At 52.3% G+C, this 18,536-nt stretch overlaps 6 protein-coding genes across 6 annotated transcripts; 3 read left to right on the top strand and 3 right to left on the bottom strand.

Annotated features, from left to right (window-relative positions):
• Positions 1 to 320: 320 nt before the first annotated feature.
• BO95DRAFT_434739 (uncharacterized protein) lies at positions 321 to 1,665 on the top strand (the record flags this gene model as incomplete). The annotated part of the gene is made up of 2 exons (XM_025585149.1): positions 321 to 860; positions 937 to 1,665. The coding sequence occupies 2 exons, from the start codon at positions 321 to 323 to the stop codon at positions 1,663 to 1,665; spliced, it is 1,269 nt and encodes a 422-aa protein (XP_025439124.1).
• A 760-nt stretch (positions 1,666 to 2,425) lies between these two features.
• Positions 2,426 to 4,269, top strand: BO95DRAFT_517024 (cytochrome P450; the record flags this gene model as incomplete). The annotated part of the gene is made up of 3 exons (XM_025591866.1): positions 2,426 to 2,633; positions 2,710 to 3,970; positions 4,104 to 4,269. 3 exons carry the CDS (start codon positions 2,426 to 2,428, stop codon positions 4,267 to 4,269), a joined length of 1,635 nt encoding a protein of 544 aa, XP_025439123.1.
• Positions 4,270 to 4,386: 117 nt separating this feature from the next.
• On the bottom strand, positions 4,387 to 4,678 carry BO95DRAFT_466709 (uncharacterized protein; the record flags this gene model as incomplete). Its single annotated transcript, XM_025589235.1, has 2 exons — positions 4,387 to 4,553; positions 4,606 to 4,678. The coding sequence occupies 2 exons, from the start codon at positions 4,676 to 4,678 to the stop codon at positions 4,387 to 4,389; spliced, it is 240 nt and encodes a 79-aa protein (XP_025439122.1).
• Positions 4,679 to 6,698: 2,020 nt separating this feature from the next.
• BO95DRAFT_395975 (putative MFS peptide transporter) lies at positions 6,699 to 9,022 on the top strand (the record flags this gene model as incomplete). Its single annotated transcript, XM_025583730.1, has 6 exons — positions 6,699 to 7,225; positions 7,272 to 7,394; positions 7,442 to 7,664; positions 7,715 to 8,083; positions 8,136 to 8,290; positions 8,346 to 9,022. The coding sequence occupies exons 1-6, from the start codon at positions 6,874 to 6,876 to the stop codon at positions 9,017 to 9,019; spliced, it is 1,896 nt and encodes a 631-aa protein (XP_025439121.1). The 5' UTR covers positions 6,699 to 6,873.
• Positions 9,023 to 9,098: 76 nt separating this feature from the next.
• Positions 9,099 to 10,240, bottom strand: BO95DRAFT_484625 (uncharacterized protein; the record flags this gene model as incomplete). Its single annotated transcript, XM_025590359.1, has 2 exons — positions 10,000 to 10,240; positions 9,099 to 9,881 (listed from the first exon to the last, which is right to left on the bottom strand). Exons 1-2 carry the CDS (start codon positions 10,114 to 10,116, stop codon positions 9,099 to 9,101), a joined length of 900 nt encoding a protein of 299 aa, XP_025439120.1. The 5' UTR covers positions 10,117 to 10,240.
• Positions 10,241 to 10,657: 417 nt separating this feature from the next.
• On the bottom strand, positions 10,658 to 17,027 carry BO95DRAFT_466706 (NACHT domain protein; the record flags this gene model as incomplete). Its single annotated transcript, XM_025589234.1, has 4 exons — positions 10,658 to 15,768; positions 15,823 to 16,101; positions 16,150 to 16,489; positions 16,548 to 17,027. The coding sequence occupies 4 exons, from the start codon at positions 17,025 to 17,027 to the stop codon at positions 10,658 to 10,660; spliced, it is 6,210 nt and encodes a 2,069-aa protein (XP_025439119.1).
• Between the last annotated feature and the right edge of the window lie 1,509 nt (positions 17,028 to 18,536).

The raw sequence follows: 18,536 nt of genomic DNA, 5'->3' as shown, positions 1-18,536 counted from the left end.
CTAAGACTTGGATATGCGCTCGTTGTCATTTGTGCGTCGCGACCGGCTACAAGACAAAAGCAATTATTGACAAGTGGCTGAAATTGCTTTGAGCAAGGCCGGGAACAATTTGATTGTTGCTGGGAATAAAGGATCGAACGCTTGAATGAACAAAGGCCATGCAATGCGATGCCTTATAAGGCGGGGCCGTATGCCATCCGGTTCTCCCTCGCATCAATTTTCCACTTGCCATTGACTATATTAAACCTTCTGATTCAATTTCGAGGACCCTTAAGACAAAAAACAACTCAAATAAATCCACTCACTGCTTAGTAGCATCGATGGACTTCAAGCCCCGACTCGGTGACGTGCGCCGACTGAGTGAGCAGGCCGTGCTGGACCATATTAACGATCGCACTAGGTCCAGACAATATCCTGCACAGAAGCTCAGACGGTTAGAAAGCCTCTTGGAGGTCCCTGATCATGTCCTCGCCTGCCAAGCCTTTTTCCGAGATTTTATCTTTCCTGAGAAGGACGGCTTCACAGTGACATGCTATTTGGCCCGCGACCCTAAACCTTTCTATGGGGTGATGGTAACTAGGAAGATGCCCAACACAGGCGAGGAGGAGTGCATCATGCTCATCGCCCCAAGTAATGAACACATGCAAAAGTGGCTGACCGATGTGCAGTTTTTGTCTGAAGGGGAGTACAAAAAGCTGGGGATTGAGACCAGATGTGGCGCCGTCTTGAGCGAGGACGGCCTGCTACAGCTCTTCTTCCGTGGGAGGGAGGCTGCAGACTCCACTGCTAATCACAGCAACGACAAGTATCGCACGACTCTTTCGTACAAATTGTCCACCTTCACCGACCTCGAGGCCCTCGTACAGGAGCTGCGGCCGTTGCGACGGTTCTGGCGCCTTCATGCCGAGCAGTCCGCTGCTTGGAACAAAAATTCAGCGCAAGCACTACCCCTCATCTCCGACCGACACCCCCAAGCAGAAGAAGAGGGCTGTTCAGGCTAGAACCAAATGGTGGGATACGCGCGGCCGGAAAGCCGTAATGGCCGGGATGGCCGGTCCCTATGTACCGCTTGTCGCCCCCATTGAAACCCACCACTTCGCCCTGCTGGCTTGGATCGTGCGGCTCCGGGCCTTGTTTCCCGCCTCCGACGGCTTTGTATACTCCTTCTTCCAGTACGGCGTTGGCAAAGACCAGCCAGACGAGAAGGCAAGGAAGAGATACAAGTGTGTTCGGATCGGCAAAAAGCAGGAGAATGGTAGCGTGACTGCCGTAATGACCGCGATGCTGATGTCCAGGTGCTACTTCACCCAGGAAAAAAGGCCTCTCGATCTCCTTGCGCAGCAGCAGGTCTGGTGCACCGAGGCCGAGGTGCTGTGTCAAACCGGCCGGCCGGCTTACCTCGCCACCATCGAGCCCGCGTCCGGGGAACTCACGATCTATGAGATTCCGGACCCGCTGGGGCCTTTTCTTCCTGTTCAGTGGTGCTTCCTGACTTCCTGTAGCACAAGCAGTGCCTCGGAGCGGCTGCATACACGCCTCTATTTCAAGGAGATCTTCAATAAGATCACCAGAGATCGAGTTCGGTTTGTGGAGCCAGAGGTTGAGCCAGTTGGGAAGCGAGAACGCTACGCCGCGAAGATCAAATCGCTGATGGCGCTTTCATAGTTGGGTATGTACCGATAGTCGGAGAGTCACTTGAGTTATATTATTAGATCAGTCACTTCTGGTTAGATGGCCTTGTTAGAGAGGGAGGGTGTTGAGGTGGATCAGATTTAGAAGTAAGACAATCTCCACGGCAAGACATTCATCATAACATAGAGCAAATATTGCGTGGCACACTTAGAACCAAATTATCCTATGAGAAATAAAATCAAATGTTTTGCTATGTTTGTTTACTATGTTGTGGCAGGCCCCTGGGCAGGCTGCCACGTGACACATCGCGTCTTCCCTTCCCCTTCATGATCACTCTTAGATACTTCATTCAGCTAAGCATATTATCGCACCACCGCTTCTACACATCAGATCCGACGAATCATAGATCATTGGATCGAGACATATCATCAAAACCTGTCTAATCTCGATCGCTGAAACATATCACCCTTCCCGGAAGCTGATCCTCCCCGAAAGTTACCCGGGGGGATCATAGAGCACACTAAGTCGAGCAAACTTAGACGAAAGAACATAGTCTTGAGTCAGAGAAAGAAGACTATAGGTGGCGTGGAACAAGAGTCATGAAATCAATGACTGAATCTAATGTCCTATCAAAGCATCATAGATGCTGTGTTTGAAATTCTGTCGATCACCTCAGATAGAATTCAGACCGTCGAGTGGAACTCCCCATCTGATACATATGGATCCACCATATCACAATTTACAAGGGATACTCACAGAGCTCAGCAACATTCGTATCGCATGATCGGTCAGCATGCACATCATTCTCCTTCAGTACTTGGCCTGTCTCTGGCTGCTCTCTCGCATTGTCCGGACAGTCTACAATATCTCGCCTTTGCACCCCTTGTACCACATCCCAGGCCCCAAGCTCGCAGCCATCACGTTTCTATACGAAGCCTGGTTTGACCTGATACTCGGCGGACGCTACAGTCTAGAGATCCAACGCATGCACCAGATCTATGGTAAAACCCCATCCTTCGTCCACACATGATGGCACAGACAGACATAGGAAATCTGTCGCTGAAACCGCGGCAACAGGTCCCGTCGTTCGCATCAACCCCGAAGAGCTCCACGTCAACGACATCGCCTTCACCGACGAGATCTACTCGACCGGCAAACGCAGACGCAACAAACAAGTCCATCTTTTGAACCTCTTCGCCGGGCCCATCACCGAAGCCATGGTGTCAGCTGTCGACCACGACCTGCACCGCCTCCGCCGCAGCGCCGCGAACAAGTTCTTCTCGCGCGCGCAGATTGCCAAATTGGAGTCTGACATCAAAGACCTCGCAGACCAGCTCTGTGACAAGCTCATCAATATCGGTACCAAAAGTGAAGAGCCAATCGATATCGTCACCGCGTACAGCTGTTTCACCTCCGACATCATTTCCGGCTACTGCTTCGGCGAGCCGTTTGGGTTTATACGACAGAAATCCTGGGAACCGAACTTCCGCCATGCATTGCACTCGTTGCTCACCCCAATGCATGTGTTTCGGTTCTTCCCGGTGCTGAAAGCAATCGTGGATCTCATGCCATCTGTGGCCAAGTGGTTGGATCCCCGCGTGAAGGGCTTGGTGGAGGAAGGGAACGAGAAGATGCCGAGGCGGGTGCACAAAGCTCGACTGGAGTACCAAGCCGGGGCGGTCCCGAAGCGACCGGCGATCTTTCATACTCTGGTTGCTTCGGATTTGCCGGAGGTGGAGAAGACGGATCACAGGCTAGGTGGAGAGAGTTATTCGTTCATTGCGGCGGGGACGGAGACGACTGCTGTGAGTATTACCCAGTTTCCAGGCTCGAAGTGCGGTTTCCTAATATTGCACCGTATCTCTTTCACCTTGTACTTCAACGCATACAGAAGAGAAAAACAGTGGACACTAACCGTAACAACCTTCCACCTCCTCCACAACCCCACCCTCCTAGACAAGCTCACCGACGAGCTCCATACCACCGACGCCCTCTCTTCCCCTTGGTCTGACCTCGAAAAGCTCCCTTATCTCCACGCTGTCATCCAGGAGGGCCTCCGCCTCTCCTACGGCGTCAGCCAACGGCTGCCCCGCATCGCCCCCGACGAGCATCTCACCTACCGTGGCGACTTCAAGGGCCGCAGACTCACCTACGTTATCCCCCTCGGTACACCAATGGGCATGTCCTCCGTGATCAACCACCACAACGAATCCGTGTTCCCGGATTCGCACGCCTTCCGTCCCGAGCGATGGCTGGAGGCGGATGAGACGCAGCGCCGGCGGATGGAAACCTGCTTGATCCCGTTTTCGAAGGGTAGTCGGCAGTGTTCGGGGATGAAGTGAGTGCCCTTCCCTTCCTTTGCGCTTTGTGAAAAGTCTTGTACAAGTGACATTTAGTACATAAGATCGGGTCAGGGTTTGGCGATTTCCGATTTTGGATTTCAGATGAAGCCGACTGACAATTCTTCTTAGTCTAGCGTATTGCAGTCTCTATGTCACGCTGCCCGTTCTGGCGCTACGTGTGCTTCCGCGAATGAGGTTGTATGAGACCACGGCGGGGAATGTGGCCTATGATCATGATCTGTGGTTTCCGATGCCGAAGGAGAGTACCAAGGGGGTGAGGGTTGTTATCTCGTAGTGCGTGCCATGTCTGGCTGTTGAGGTTCGGAAGAAGCCTTCCGTGGTTGCGCTTATGTGGTATCGAGATTCTAAGTGATAAGTAGAGGACTTATGCGTGGGCTGGTGGTGATTGGCATTAAGACGTTGAACGGGCAAGGCTGCGAGAGGAGCCAAAGGAGTGGAGATGGGAATGGGTCTCTCGTGCGATAGTTCTGGATCGGGGATGAGTGGAGGAGTAGATAGCCAAGTAGTAAGCACCGCTAGCAAGTTGGCGCGCCGTCTCGGCCCCCAGTCCGGCTGTTCCTGGCGGGGTGTTGGCTCACGCGGATGAGATGAGATTAGGGGGATTGCTCACCTCCTGTGATCAGGATGACTTTGCCAGACAGACTAGGGATGCCTGTGTCCGGGTTGAAGGCGGCTGAGGGCATGGTTGATGGGTTTTGGTTGCGCGATTGAAGCGGAGGAGTACATGGAGGAAGAGTTGGGGGAGCAGCGAAGGGTGGCTTTATTTAGTGACGGGAGAGCATTGTTGGACATGTTCAACCCGGTCGGTCTGGCAGGCAGCATGGATGGCGTAAGCAGTCAGTATAGTTATGCATTGTACCTCAAAACCGGGTATGTTCTCGATTAGATAGAGATAGTCAATTGATGATGAGGTACTAGGTAAGTTAGGCACTCCATTTATACATGGACGTCAAACACTCGGTTGCTGTCAACCGACTTGGCACCTCCACTGCGCAGATGAGATTCGACCCAGCAGCGGCCCGCGCTGGACACCTACTGTAGTAAAAGCTTCCCGCTGACCGGGAGGGGATTGGTGAACTATGCTGTGCAACTGAGTCAGCCATGGTGCATAAAACTGGCCGCGGTTAGCCGTGCGACAAGGTTTAAGAAAGCACAGAGAGCGAACTCCTATAATGGCTTGGATATAGGTCAATTGCAAAAGGACAGTAATTCCTTGAGAAGGAGAGAAAGCAGGCCTTGGAGTCTCCTGATGAATATAGCAAAGAGTCCAGCAGAAAGACACACCCCGATTGAATTCGTCTTTCTCGATCCCTCCGCGTCAATGGGCATACAGAGACGAGTTGAGGTTGCCTTGAACAATTGCAAGCTGTGTAACATGTGCTTTCCGGTCTGTACAGGAGTGTTGTACGTAACAGATATGAAGGGACCCTGGCGTTGAGACTGCTCGTGTAGTACCAGCAGGGTTAGTTCCCATGGGACAATTGACAGAAAACGCGGGGAAGTCGACTGTGGGGTACTGTACAGATAGCGAGGGTGTCCGTAGGTTCAGGTTCCATGCTTGTGATTCTATACCGGCCCACGCGACATCCGACGGGGTCGAGGACTGCGTCTCCAAGTCTGGATCTATTCGGAAAGGTCGCTCTACACACATAGCATGTCATGCGCAAAGCATAGCTCGATAAGGGTGACAATCCTCCAGAACTTTGAATTGATGAATTTGAGACATGGTCGAGTTGGCCACTGATAAAGTACCTGTTACGGAATCGATACCTGTGATAATCAACCGCCGCGCCGGAATTGCCCCACTCAGATTGGGCGGTAGCATCCACTTTTGTATAGTAGTAGGTAGTATGGTGCTACGCACTGCACTCCACAAACGGTACATACAATAGCGCCTCGCTTAATACCACTGGGTTCCATGCTGCCATCAACGACTTTTCTCTCAGGCTTTTTGATAGTCGATATCCGACCTGCCCAGCCCGAGTTCTCTCGGTAGGCTGGCACCACCACCACCAAACTCGCCACTGGCGGGCAAAGGCTTGTCCCGAGTACAACCGCTCTATCTAGAAAGATAATAAATTAAAGATGCGAGCAGGATTCCTGGCGTGGCAAACCGTACTGACAGCGTTCACGGTGTTTCATGCGAAGAACATTCCATTTCCAAATACACCTGCCTAATTCGATGATTCGATGGATGGATTTCACCCCCGGTTCTCTCCAGACTTTGTGGTCGCGTGCATCGAGTGGCTCAATGTAACCCACCTTAGCTCAGGTCAAACCCTCCGAGAGCAAGTGATTGGGTGAGACCCCCGCCAGCCAAGGCCTGGGGTTGCACCGAATGCCCCTCGCCAAGGGTGCCAAGGCGTCCGTTCCGCTGGACGACCGACCAGAACAGCCCAGTCCTGACCAGTCCTGAGCAATCCTGAGCAATCCTGACCAGTCGCAGCCAGCCGTGCTTATCTGGCGTGCTTCTTATCCAAGCCACCGCCAGCCTGGGAAACGTGGGCTGGACGGGTTCTGCCGATTCCAAGCGAGGGCCAGCAGTGGAATTGACTCCTGCGGTGGCCCCGAGAAGGGAAGCATCGCCGGTCTTGGCACTCTTGGACCCTGCAGATGCTGATAGCTGTTGGAAATGGTGCAATAGCAGTGATGGGTAGAATCATGGATGCTGATATGAGAAAATGCCACTGCTCACTGCCAGGTGTAGACCAGTGCTTGCCTGCCTGCCTACCGCGGTTGTGCCACCCGGTCCAGTCAGCCTAAATTTAAACCTCTTCCTCTGCCCATCTTTCCTCCGACTCCCTTCTCAGGATCTCCCCTTCATCTCTTCTCCAAGCTCCCTTCAACCATCCCTCATTTTATCCTGCCTCTCTCCAACATGAATAGCTCTGATCCGGTGGAGGCGGCAGAGGTCGCCAAATCGGCGGCCTACGCTCATGATGCTGCTGCTGCTGCTGCTGCTCATGATGAGAAGCAGAAGCATCCTGCATCCGAAGTGCGCCCGGACATTTCTTCCGACGTCGACGTGATTCAAGCAACCTCAGAGAAAGTCGCGGTCGGCTCATCGGGGGCCGCCTACGATGAGGATACCTCGCTGCAGAAGGCGTTCCCCAATCCAGAGGAGATGCAGACCCTGCGTCGTGTGGCTGGCAAAATTCCCTGGACAGCCTACACCGTGGCTTTTGTGGAGCTGTGCGAGCGGTTTTCATACTATGGCACCACTGCAGTGTGTGAGTTAACTCATGAACCCATTGTCGACGTTGCTAACCTTTACAGTTGTCAACTTCATTCAGCGTCCCTTACCTGAAGGCTCCACCACCGGTGCGACTCATGGAGTCGGAAACCTGGTGCCAGGTGCTCTGGGAATGGGCCAGCAGGCATCCACAGGGTTGACTTTGTGTAAGTCCAAGTATTCTCTGATTGGGCCAACACAGCTGACCTAGTAGTTAACGCTTTCTGGTCGTATATCATGCCGCTGGCGGGTGCGTTCATGGCCGATCAATACTGGGGTCGGTTCCGTACCATCATGTTCTCCATCGGCGCTGCATTGGTGGGACACACCATCCTCGTCATCTCCGCTATCCCTCCTGTAGTCAAGAATCCTGATGGAGCTATTGCTTGCTTCTCTATCGGGTTGATCGTTATGGGTATCGGCACTGGCGGTTTCAAGTAAGTCGCGCCATTGCCCTGCATTCGGCAACACTGCCTAACAGACACAGATCCAACATCTCCCCCCTGATTGCAGAGCAATATCGAGAAGACACCCCCTTCATCAAAACCCTTCCGTCAGGCGAACGCGTCATCGTCGACCCATCGGCCACCGTCTCCCGCATCTACCTCTACTTTTACATGATGATCAACATCGGTTCGATTTTGGGTCAAGTCAGCATGGTGTACGCGGAGAGATATGTGGGCTTCTGGCTGTCCTACCTCCTGCCCACGATTATGTTCACATTCTGCCCGACTGTTCTGTTCCTCTGCCGTAACAAGTACTATCTGGTCAAGCCGACGGGCTCAGTCTACCTCCAGGCATTTCGCACATGGAAGCTGGCTATGAAAGGACGCTGGTCTCTCAACCCAGCCCGGATGTAAGTCGTCAATTCGGAGGACACTCATCGGATTATGCTAATTCCATCACAGCTTCCAGAAGAATCCTAGGCCGTTCTGGGACTCCGTTAAGCCCAGTGCGCTTGGTGCAAACCGACCGGAGTGGATGACCTTTGATGATGAATGGGTGGACGAGGTAGCCCGTGGGTTGAAGGCCTGCAAGGTGTTCCTGTGGTACCCACTCTACTGTAAGTGTGCACTTCCGCCACGGCAGAGACTTTAGTCTAATCGAGATCAATTCAGGGCTTGCGTACAACCAAATGTTGAACAACCTCACTTCGCAGGCAGCGACTATGCAACTTGGCGGCGTCCCCAATGACATCATCAACAACCTGAACCCTCTGGCTCTGATCATTTTCATCCCCATCATGGACCAGCTTGTCTACCCGGGTCTTCGTCGCATTGGAATCAAGTTCACCCCCTTGAAGCGCATCACGGCCGGTTTCTTCGCGGCCGGTCTGTCGATGATCGCGGCCACGGTGACGCAACACTACATCTACAAGCTGGGCAGGTGCGGCAAGCAGGCCAACTACTGTCTGGACGAGTACAACTCGCACTCTCCGATCTCCGTCTGGGTGCAGGCGTTGCCGTACGTCTTGGGTGGTATCTCCGAGATCTTCGCTTCGGTGACCTCGCTCGAGTACGCGTTCACCAAGGCCCCGCGGAACATGCGGTCCCTCGTGCAGGCCGTCGCGTTGTTCATGAACGCGTTCTCGTCGGCCATTGGACAGGCGCTGGTCAGTCTGTCGGAAGACCCGTTGTTGGTATGGAACTACACGGTGGTTGCGATTTTGGCGTTCGTCGGCTGCATTGGATTCTGGGCGACGAACTACAGATTGGATCGCCAAGAGGATGAGCTGAACAATCTGCCGCAGAGTCATTATGAGGGGCGCGGAGAGGGCGACGTGGAACGATGAGAGTGAGAAGTCTGGAGAGTTGAGGATAAGATAGGGTAGTAATTCAGTAGCTTACACATTAATATTATGACATGGTGATTTACTTCGTCTTTTGCTTCTTTTTGTCGGGGGCATCGCCTTCCGCTTCCTCATCATCGCCCACCTGCTGCTCCACTCCTTCTTCTTCTTCTTCCTCGTCTTCGTCTTCTCTTTCCCCTTCTTCTTCTTCTTGGTACTCCTCATCATCCTCATCTAACTCCTCGTCTTTATTCTCCCCGTCCTTTTGCTCCTCATCCCCTTGCTGGTCTTTCTTATCCCCATCTTCCTTCTTGGTATCTTTCTTCACATCCTTCTTCCCCTTAGCAGCACCCTTAGCAGTACCCTTCCCTTTCTCCTCGCCCTCCTCCTTCTCCTCACCCTCACCCTTTCCATCCCCCTCCCCCTCCTCTTCCTCATTCTCTTCCTCTTCCTCATCCTCATCCTCATCCTCATCCTCATCCTCATCCTCATCCTCATCCTTATCCTTATCCTTATCCTTATCCTTAGCCCCAGTCCGTCTCGAAACTTCCCCCCTCTTCCTCTTCGCCCCCTCCGTATTCCCCACGAACTGCTTCTTCTCCTTCCTCCCCTCCTCCACCTTCTTCCTCTCCGTCGCCTCCTTCTCCCCCTCGCTCATCTCCTCCCACGCCTCGCGGGGCAGATACCGCTTGCGCGGCCCGCCGTCCGCCGCGCTCTCGTCGGTCTTGGCCGTCCCCGACCCTTCCTTGGTCACCCAGTCCTCCGCGCCCCACTGCGACAGGTTCCGCTGGGATTGCGACTGCTCGTCCTTGCTGGTCGTGTAGTCCCCGCCCCGGGATTTGTATTCTTGGGCCGTGAGTTGGGCCTTGTCGGTGACTTTTTGTCAGATTCGGTTTGGGTTTAGGTTTGGGGGGGAGTGCGCTTGGGGGAGGGATGGGGGAGAAGCAAAGGGGGCAAAGGGGGGGTGTACGGGTCTACTGTACCTTCCGCGCAGACCATTGGCCGGGTTTCCCGCCCTTGTCGCCCTGCTGCACTTCCTCTTTGACCTCCTGGCGGAGTTCGGGGTCGGTGTAGTTGTTGTTGTTGCTTTTGGAGGGCATTTTGATGGGGGCGTTCGTCGAGGAGTCAGAACGTAGGGATTATAGTGTAGTGCTCAGCAGAGTGGATGAGTGAAGAGCAAGTGGAGCTTGGTAAGGTTGAATTCAATGACAATGAATTGAAGAGATTGCACGGGAAAAATTCTTCAATGGAAGAAATAGATACCATTATATAACTCGCATGACATCATGACCATGATCTCATCTTCATCGACCTCTCCTTTCCCTTCCAGAATGAATGAGATCATATGGATCTGGATGCTGGGGATACAGTCATGGTGGGGCCCCCCGCGATCGGTCGCATTCGGCAACCCGCCCGATCCTGGCTCTCGGCGCCAGATCGCTGGGTCTCCAGAACTTTATTTCTCGTCGTCTAGACTCAGTGTCAATTTCCGGAGCCTACATTGTGCATTCAATGCTGGAATGGAGCCAGTATTTGAAAAGCAGTCAACCAGTTCAATTATCAGGTATAATTATTAACAATCCAGAAGCAGTCCAAGTACTCAAACACGGATATATCAGGCAAAAAAATCAAATCGCAAAATCACAATTCCTCCTCAATCTCCGCATGATGTTGGGTATCAACAAGCTCCCAGGACTTGAACTTCAAGTCCAACGCATCCTCGTTGCTTTCAGCCTTGCCCCCGCCAAAGTTTTTCAGATTCCACTTTTCAACGCCCTCGACCCCAACCAAGTACTCATTGTACACTCTGAAGACGTCCGCGTTCAATTTCTCGTATTCGGTGTAGTCCTTGGGCCAGTCACCAAGGCGCTCAACGGAGAGCTTGAGAAGGTGCAAGTGCTGGCGGACGTGCTCGCCACCACCCAAAGTCCCGTTGTGCTCCTCAATTCCGTCTACCTCCCCATAGGCTGAACCGTCAAAGCTTCCATTGCTATCGTTTCCTTCCAGTTCGGCATAATCAGGGTCACTAAACACACGGAGAATGTTTTCGTGCACGGCAGCGCTCTTCTTGTAGAATCGGTTGGCAATCTCTTGACCATTCTTCTCGGCCTGGTAGCGCTGGGCATTGCCAGTGTACAGCTGGGACAGCAGTATGGACATCTCGAGGGTACTCAGGTGCCGAGGTCCGTGCACACGGCGGCAGTTGTAAACAATGTCCTCTGCCAGGCGGAGGGCAGCGGAGTAGTCACCGATCAAGTAGCGGGCCATGATGAAGCGGCGTCCCAGGGCGAGAGTAATGGAAGTAGGCCAGTTACGCTGGGCCTCACGACTGTTCCACAGAATAGTCAAGAGCCAGGCCAGGGTACGGTAGTCCTGCTGCTCCCCGAGAAGGCCAATCAGCTTGTTCAGGTGAACAAGGCTGACGCCAGCCAACTTGATCTTCAAGCTGGTAATGACGCGGAGGGCATCCTGGATAATTGTTCCAGAGACCTGAAGCAACTTCTTCCGAGCAGCTTCGTCAGGGCGGGTCACGAGATCACGGCCACCAATGTTCAGACCCAGAGTGAAAACAAACTTGACAATCTCAGGGGTATGGTAGCTAGCGTCAGCGATGATATACTTGTAGGCAGCAAGAGCAAGGTCACTGGCAGTCTCCCACCGCTGGTTCTTCAGCAGCTCAACAACATGGTCATTGCTAGTGATTCCCACAGACCGGACGAAGTTCTCAGACTGATGGGTGCTGAAGTGGTCCAAAATAGAGAGCACGAAGATCTTGACTTGGGAAATCTCAGTCAGTTGCGCCCGCTTGCCCTCGGTTTTGATGAAGTACGCGACAAAATCATCGAAAACACGAGCCGCAGCAGTATGGCGCTCATGGGCTATAAGGAACTGGTAGAGACGAGCCGCTGAGACGGAGACACTGTGGAAGCTGCTCTTGGACTTGATCTCCTTTCTGAATTCCTCGAAGTAGACATACTCGGTGGTCAAGGCAGCAAGAATCTCAGTGATAGTGGTCGACGAGCTACGGCGAAGGCTGTACTCCAGCTGAGCCAAGAAAGTCAAGCTCTGGCGCTCTTTTGAGGACAAATCAAACTGGACAGATTTGGATTTACTGGTGTCCTTCATCACGATTTGGCGATAGATCTCCTGGGTCAGCTCGGTGGCTTTTTGGATCTGGTTCGTCGCGATGTAGCTAGATGCGATGGTCGTGGCAGCCGCAATTAGGCGAGTGGACGAAGTCTCGGAAGACAAGATCTGCACGGTCGCCTCCTTGAGCTCCTGTACCACAGTTTGAGTCTCATTGCGCTGAGCATGAAACTTGATCATCTCTTCCATTTTGGTCAGGGATTCTTCGTGGGCCCAGCCGTGGGTCTCACGAACAGTGCTAATCCGCTTCCTCAGAACCTTGACGGCACGCTCAACCTGAGTAGACGAAAAAGACTCAGTCTTGGTTGAAGTGACAATGGCAGCCTGTTCCTCGTAAATCGCATCCAAAGTTGAAGAAATCTCCTGAAGGTCAATTTCCTCAGACTTGGTCTTCAGAAGCTCCTCATACAAGCTAATAGCCTCAAGTTCATAGCGCTTTGACTCCTGGCACAATTTGGCCAGCGTCAAAGTAGCTTTGAGAGTAATCGAAGCTGTAGCGCTGAACACAGTCTTGCACTTGGTCTGATAATCAACTGTTACCTGGTGGAGTACACTGAACTCGGTACGAACGCTGCGCAGGCAGTGGGTGTAGCGCTCAAAGAACTCATGCACAAAGGTCTGGTCCTGAAACTTGGGGTTCTGCTTGGGCTCGCTCAGGAACGTGGTGAAGATGATCTGGTAGTGATGCAGAGCATCTGAATAGCGACCTTGCTTCCATAGTTCAGTGGCAACGATGACAAGGGGCTCAAAGGCCTCGGGGTGGGAAATAGGAGAGTCTTTGTTCAGGATACGGATGATCTGCTGATAGTAATCAACGAACACAGGCCGGGGGCGAGTCAGCTCAGCCAATGTCCAGAGAATCTTCACCACCAGCGGGTTCTCAGGACCGTAGTGCTTGGTATAATCATTTAGCGTCTCTTGACGAAGGTTGATGATCTTGTCGGTCTGCGAAGTGCGCTCAAACAGGCGGAGCAGCTCATTGGTGATGCGCTCTCGCAGTTTATCATCAACACTGCGACCCGAGCGAACAGCGCGGTAGATGCGAACACGGATATCTTCTTCCTTGGTCAAGCGACGGCGAGAGTGGTAACAGTGGCTAAGTCGCTCAGCCAGCTCAATGCAGTTTTCCACATGTTTGGCAGGAAGGGTAACATCTTGCAAGGAAGGAGCGAACAGAGAAGACCAGACACCGTGCAAGACCTTCTTGATGACGCGAGTAGCATCCTGCCAGCGCCGCTGCTCAACATACAAGCTGACTAAGGTCTGTGTCGCACTGAAGGAAGTCTGGTCGACGGTCGTGATTGAGGCTGATGCCTCATAAACCATTTCCTCAAGGGTGGTCTCGGAGGTTACTGTGGTGGAAGAAGAGCTGAAAGACTGCATAACCTCCTTTGAGGTTGTATGAATGCTCTGCTGAATCTCCTGGTAGGTCGAAGACTGGGTACGGTTGGTGCTTTGATAATAGTGCGAGCAGTGCTTGAACACAGTCAGAGCAAGAGTGGCTAGGCCAACAGTCTTCATCACCTTGGCCATCTCCTGGAGGTGGAAGACTGAGGTCTCCGACAATGCCATAGTTGTCTGCTCGTACTCTTGCCAGACACTGGAGAGAATGGACGAGGCCTCATATTCTCTCTTTTGTGTCTTCAGGAACTGGGTGTAGGCAAGAACCGATTGAATCTTACGCTCTTCAACCTGGGCGGAATACTGAACGCGGGACTCCCGGCTCAGGCGTTGCCAGATTTCGACATAGGTACGTTCGGCCAACTCAATATTGCCCTCTGAAACGTACCTCTCGGCCTGCTTAATCACTGCTTCGAAGCTCCAAGCCTCAACTTCAATCAACTGATCATGCTCCTCAATGTCTAGCAGGAGAGTGGTGCTACCTCCAGCAGTGACCACATTACCACCCTTCAGGTGCACATTCAGGTTTCCATAGGTGTCACGACCTTGACTGTACTCACCACTGAATTTCTGAATGGTAACGGTAATCTCTTCGGCCTTCTTGTCTTCCTTTATCAGCCTGTAGTGCTCGACAAGCTGCTTCAAGGTGTTGATCACATTCTCGTGGGTGCTGTCGTAGTGGTGCTTGTAGCACTCGACCAGAACTAGAAGTATCTCCTCCCTCTTGGTCATGATCTCTGTCTTGGTACTAGTGACTCTTTCAGTTGTGATTTCAAGGAAGGTGGCAGCCATTTTCATAGTAACCAGGTGGCGAATGGTGAGCAAATTGCGACTAATCATAGTTGCCTCATAGAAAAGAGGAATAGCTTCGGGGTTATAATCGAGCTGGCGGTACAGAAATGCCAGTGTGATTATCAACTGTAAAGTCACCACATGATTATTGGTCAGGACCTGGCGGCAGACGTTGGTAACGGTAGTCGTGAATGCCAACAATTCTGGAGTTGGTCGGTTCTCCCACAGTGTATTCTGTAAGAGGAATACCGTGATGGAAGACGGGAACAGCTTTGCAAATTCCTTGGCAGCAGGAACTTCACCATTATTGACAAAGTTATTCGTTTGCTTGAAATGCGTGATCCAATAACGGATCGAAAACTCAAGCAGGGGGTGCTTGTTGATGAGAGGATTGACGTCATGCCAGTCAAGGGGTGTAAGGGAAGGCTCATGCGGCTGGGTAACAGTAGCCTTAATATAGACCAAGAGTCTGGTGACAAGATCAGCATGGCGATCTTTGATAGCCGGTACCAATTTGCCTTTGGAAAATATGTCCAAGATAGCAGTGCGAATGAGGCTATGGCGCAGTAAGACCTGGTCCTCTTGCAGGAACACCAGGGAGTTTACTGGCTGAAGGATTCGGCGAGGCTCCTCAGCATATTCGGTAATGGTCTGCTTCTCGGGCTGAATGGAAGCAAGAGCCTTGAGCTCCTTGACCGAGAGGGGGCGATTGGCTGTGGCAAGCCACAGCAACATCAGCTTAGCATCTTCCCGAGTTTGCGACTGCGGCAACTCGTTCAAGATCTGTGAGACCAAGTCGGTAATGCTTGGCTTCGCGTTCACAAGCGCATCAACGGCCTTGCGCAGGGTATCCGCATTGTCCACATCGCGAACGCGCTTACTGGCAAGCTTGGCCCATAGGAATGAGCCCTTTGAAGCACTGGTAATTTGGCTGACCAGAAGGGACTGCCCCATTTCATCAAGGCCATCGTAGGCATTTGACTTCTTGAACTGGCCACGAACAACGGCGCAGATATCCTCATAGATGCCATCATCGATGATGTGATGGTGGTGCAGATCGGGAAGGTTAGGGGGATGCTGGGCCCCCAGAGTAATCAGCTTCACGTTTGTGGCCTTGGCGGTAGCGTTTGTCAGCTTCTGCAGGAGGACAGCCTCATCACACGCAGCTTCGTCAACACCGTCGATGACAATGACGAGCTCCTTGGCACCCTTCAAGGCAGCAGCGAGCGCGTGCTCCAATGCGTTCCAGAGAATATTGTCATAGTCGTTATCATTCGGAGCCTTCTTGCTGCGCTCAAGCGCATCCCATAGAATTTGGAAGAGCTGAATGTTTCCGATTCGTTTCTCAAACAATTGGAAAAGAATAGTCTTCACAATTGCACGGGGCCTTGTCTCAGCAGGGAGGCGACCATCTGCATGCATTTAGTCGAAGCTACCGAGCACAGTTTCTAGGATGAATTGCTTACTGATGGGGATGTACAATGTCTTGTGCATAACGCCACCGATGGGGTGTTGCAGGTGGTCGACAATGACCGAGGACAAAACAGTCTTGCCAGAGCCTGACTTCCCGGTGATGGCGAAGGTTCTCTTCTTGCGGTTTCTTAGGAAGCGCGTGAGGTGCGGACCAACCCAAACACAGGTCATTTCCTCGCGGTCATGAGCGAGGTGAGAGGTGGTCTCGGCGACATTGGCAAGAACGGTGTCCTCCGGCGCGAGCCACGAACGGATGGTCTTGACGTCAGAAACTAGATGGTGTGAGCTTATGTTGCACAAAGTTCACAGGGGCCCTATACCTCTCGCTCCATCAAGGCCTTTCTCCTGGAGTTGATGTCTCCACATGGACTCAGCAATCTTCTCGCAACGTTGACGAAAGGCTTGGATCTGTCCCGGGAATTTCATGTAGATGTTGACCGTGGCTGAATTGCCGGTCATTTGACGGATAGCCTGATGAAAGTAAGTCGCGACGTTGGCGACCAATGTCACAAGGTCAGCCAAAGCCAGAACGAGCTGCTCCCTAATCTCCTGAGTGACATTGAATAGCTCAATGCGCTCGAGAAGGTTCACCAGTGCCGTTGAGGTGCTATAGAAGAATCCAAATGAAGTCATCAAGGCATTTTCATTGCCTTTGCCAAGCTACACATGAACGGGAGCGTTAGTATGAACATAGGACAAATATAAGAGAAGGACATACCTCGAGGAGCAAAGCGCAGTAACCATAGGCGAGCTGGGCGGCGAGATAGCTGTCGCCTGCGAACTCTTCGATTGCCAAGTCAAAGGAATGCAGTCTGTCCACGAAGAGTTGGGCCCAAGCCAGCACTTTATCATAGCTACTACCCTCGGGAGGAAGCAAGCTCATGCGCTGAGTCCTGATCCAATCAATCAGTGACGCATGAGTCGCGTTCAAGAGCTTTGAAGACGCCGTAGCTCCTATTTCATCGCCACTGCGACGCTTCAAAGAGTGCACAACATTGGTAATGTTGGAGGTTTCGAATGACTGAAACTTTCGAGAAGATACCCGTCGGGAAGTGACTGAGCGAGACATTCCATGATTGGAAATGCTATCGCTGTCAAGGAAACCCGAGGTCCGTCGAGACTTTGAAAAGATACTAGGAGAGAGTGGGAAGGCGACATTGGGCGTTGTTGGAGCAGGAGACAGAACAGCGGGGGCCATTGTTACGTTGAGATTTTTTGGGGCTGGTACTGGTTGCGATTGTATAGTCTGGGGTTGTATTGACTTGGTCGATGTTGTCTGAGATAGTGTTGTTCGAGCTGGTGTCGTATGAGCAGATGTTGCATGTACTGGACTTGTCTGAGATGAGTGCACTTTAGTTGCTGATCTCTGCTTTGGGGAGTTCAAGATCACTGGACTTGGGTTGGGTGTGAGTTGAGGCGACTGCTCGGTATACCTGGATGGGGAAACTGTAGGCCGGGGAGGGAGGTCAGGCTCTGCTGTGGTTTCTCCTGAGGAGCAGTAGCGACAACTCACAAGAGAATGAAGAAAGCGACGCAAACCGGCAACTTTAACACATAGGAGAAGATAATAAATTAGGTGGAGGATATCCTTGAACTGGTTGTATAGTTGAATTAAGCGGGAAGTAAAGTCCTTTTCGTGCAGGGGCGTACTTTCCCTATATATGCTCTTCGAGGAAGGAGACGAGGCACAGAATCCGCTGACTGGGATGGACGTAACGGTCCCACTGTTATCACAGCTTCAGGATCAAAGTCCCCCTTGGATTATCAGTAGTGGCAAATTGAGCTCCCACAACTTGATCCTTCCTTCTGCAGGATAGCGTGTGGCTAGGAGGGTCTGATTCCGACGGTTACCAGTCTATCCTCAAGCCCCTGCACCATCAGAACGGCTGAGAATTCCAAATCACAATTAGTGTATAATGTGACGGATATTGAATGGGTTGATAGTCAATCAGCTACCGCGAGCATAGTGATTGCATCTCCCACCCCCTCCGCAGATCAGAGTTTGGTCTCCATTAGCACTACGTATTGGCGCTGGGGAAACCTTAGCTGGAGCCGTGCATGTGAAGCAGGAGGATGAAAAGAATTGTGATGCAAGAAATTTCCGCACTAGAGCTAGCTTTGGATAGGCTTGATCATGTCATGAGACTGTAACCAGCTCAACGGGATGCGAAAGTGGATCGCGCATGTTAGACACTGTAACTGAGCAAGAGCATCCGGGCTTCACTCTACCGAAGCACCCAGTGTCTCGGAAACCTTTCGTTGCTTTTTGCTATTCCCCTTTTCTTCCCAGCTCACGATAACGGGCTGCAGCCTGCGAAGTGATGTCTACTCCACACAAGATCTTGAGGGGTCAGATTATCGAAGCCCACATTGGCCCTCTTCCATTCACCTGCTAGTCACTTCAGGTTGACAAGATCCAGGTGCTCGTTTGGGAGGGAGCATCAATCACTCGGAGTGCGCGGCCGACCCGACAGGTAAAGTCTCGACTTTCATAACTAGCTCCTGCAGGCTTGACCAAAGAGCTATGATCCCTGCTAGGACATTTTTTCTGTTGGTGGCTGCCTGAGCAAGTAGAGAAACTGAGAAGACGTGATCTGCTGGTTGTTTGTCGGGGACGGACAAACGATGGACGGGGCTGGATGAACTAGATGGACCCAATCAACTCTGGTGCCGGACCAGCAACGCCGACCTCTGAGTTTTCAGAGTG

The sequence above is a fragment of the Aspergillus brunneoviolaceus genome (genome assembly GCF_003184695.1).
Source record: "Aspergillus brunneoviolaceus CBS 621.78 unplaced genomic scaffold BO95scaffold_63, whole genome shotgun sequence".
Lineage (NCBI taxonomy): Eukaryota > Fungi > Ascomycota > Eurotiomycetes > Eurotiales > Aspergillaceae > Aspergillus > Aspergillus brunneoviolaceus.
Note: the sequence above shows the minus strand (reverse complement) of the source record. Positions and strands in the feature narration are given on the sequence as shown.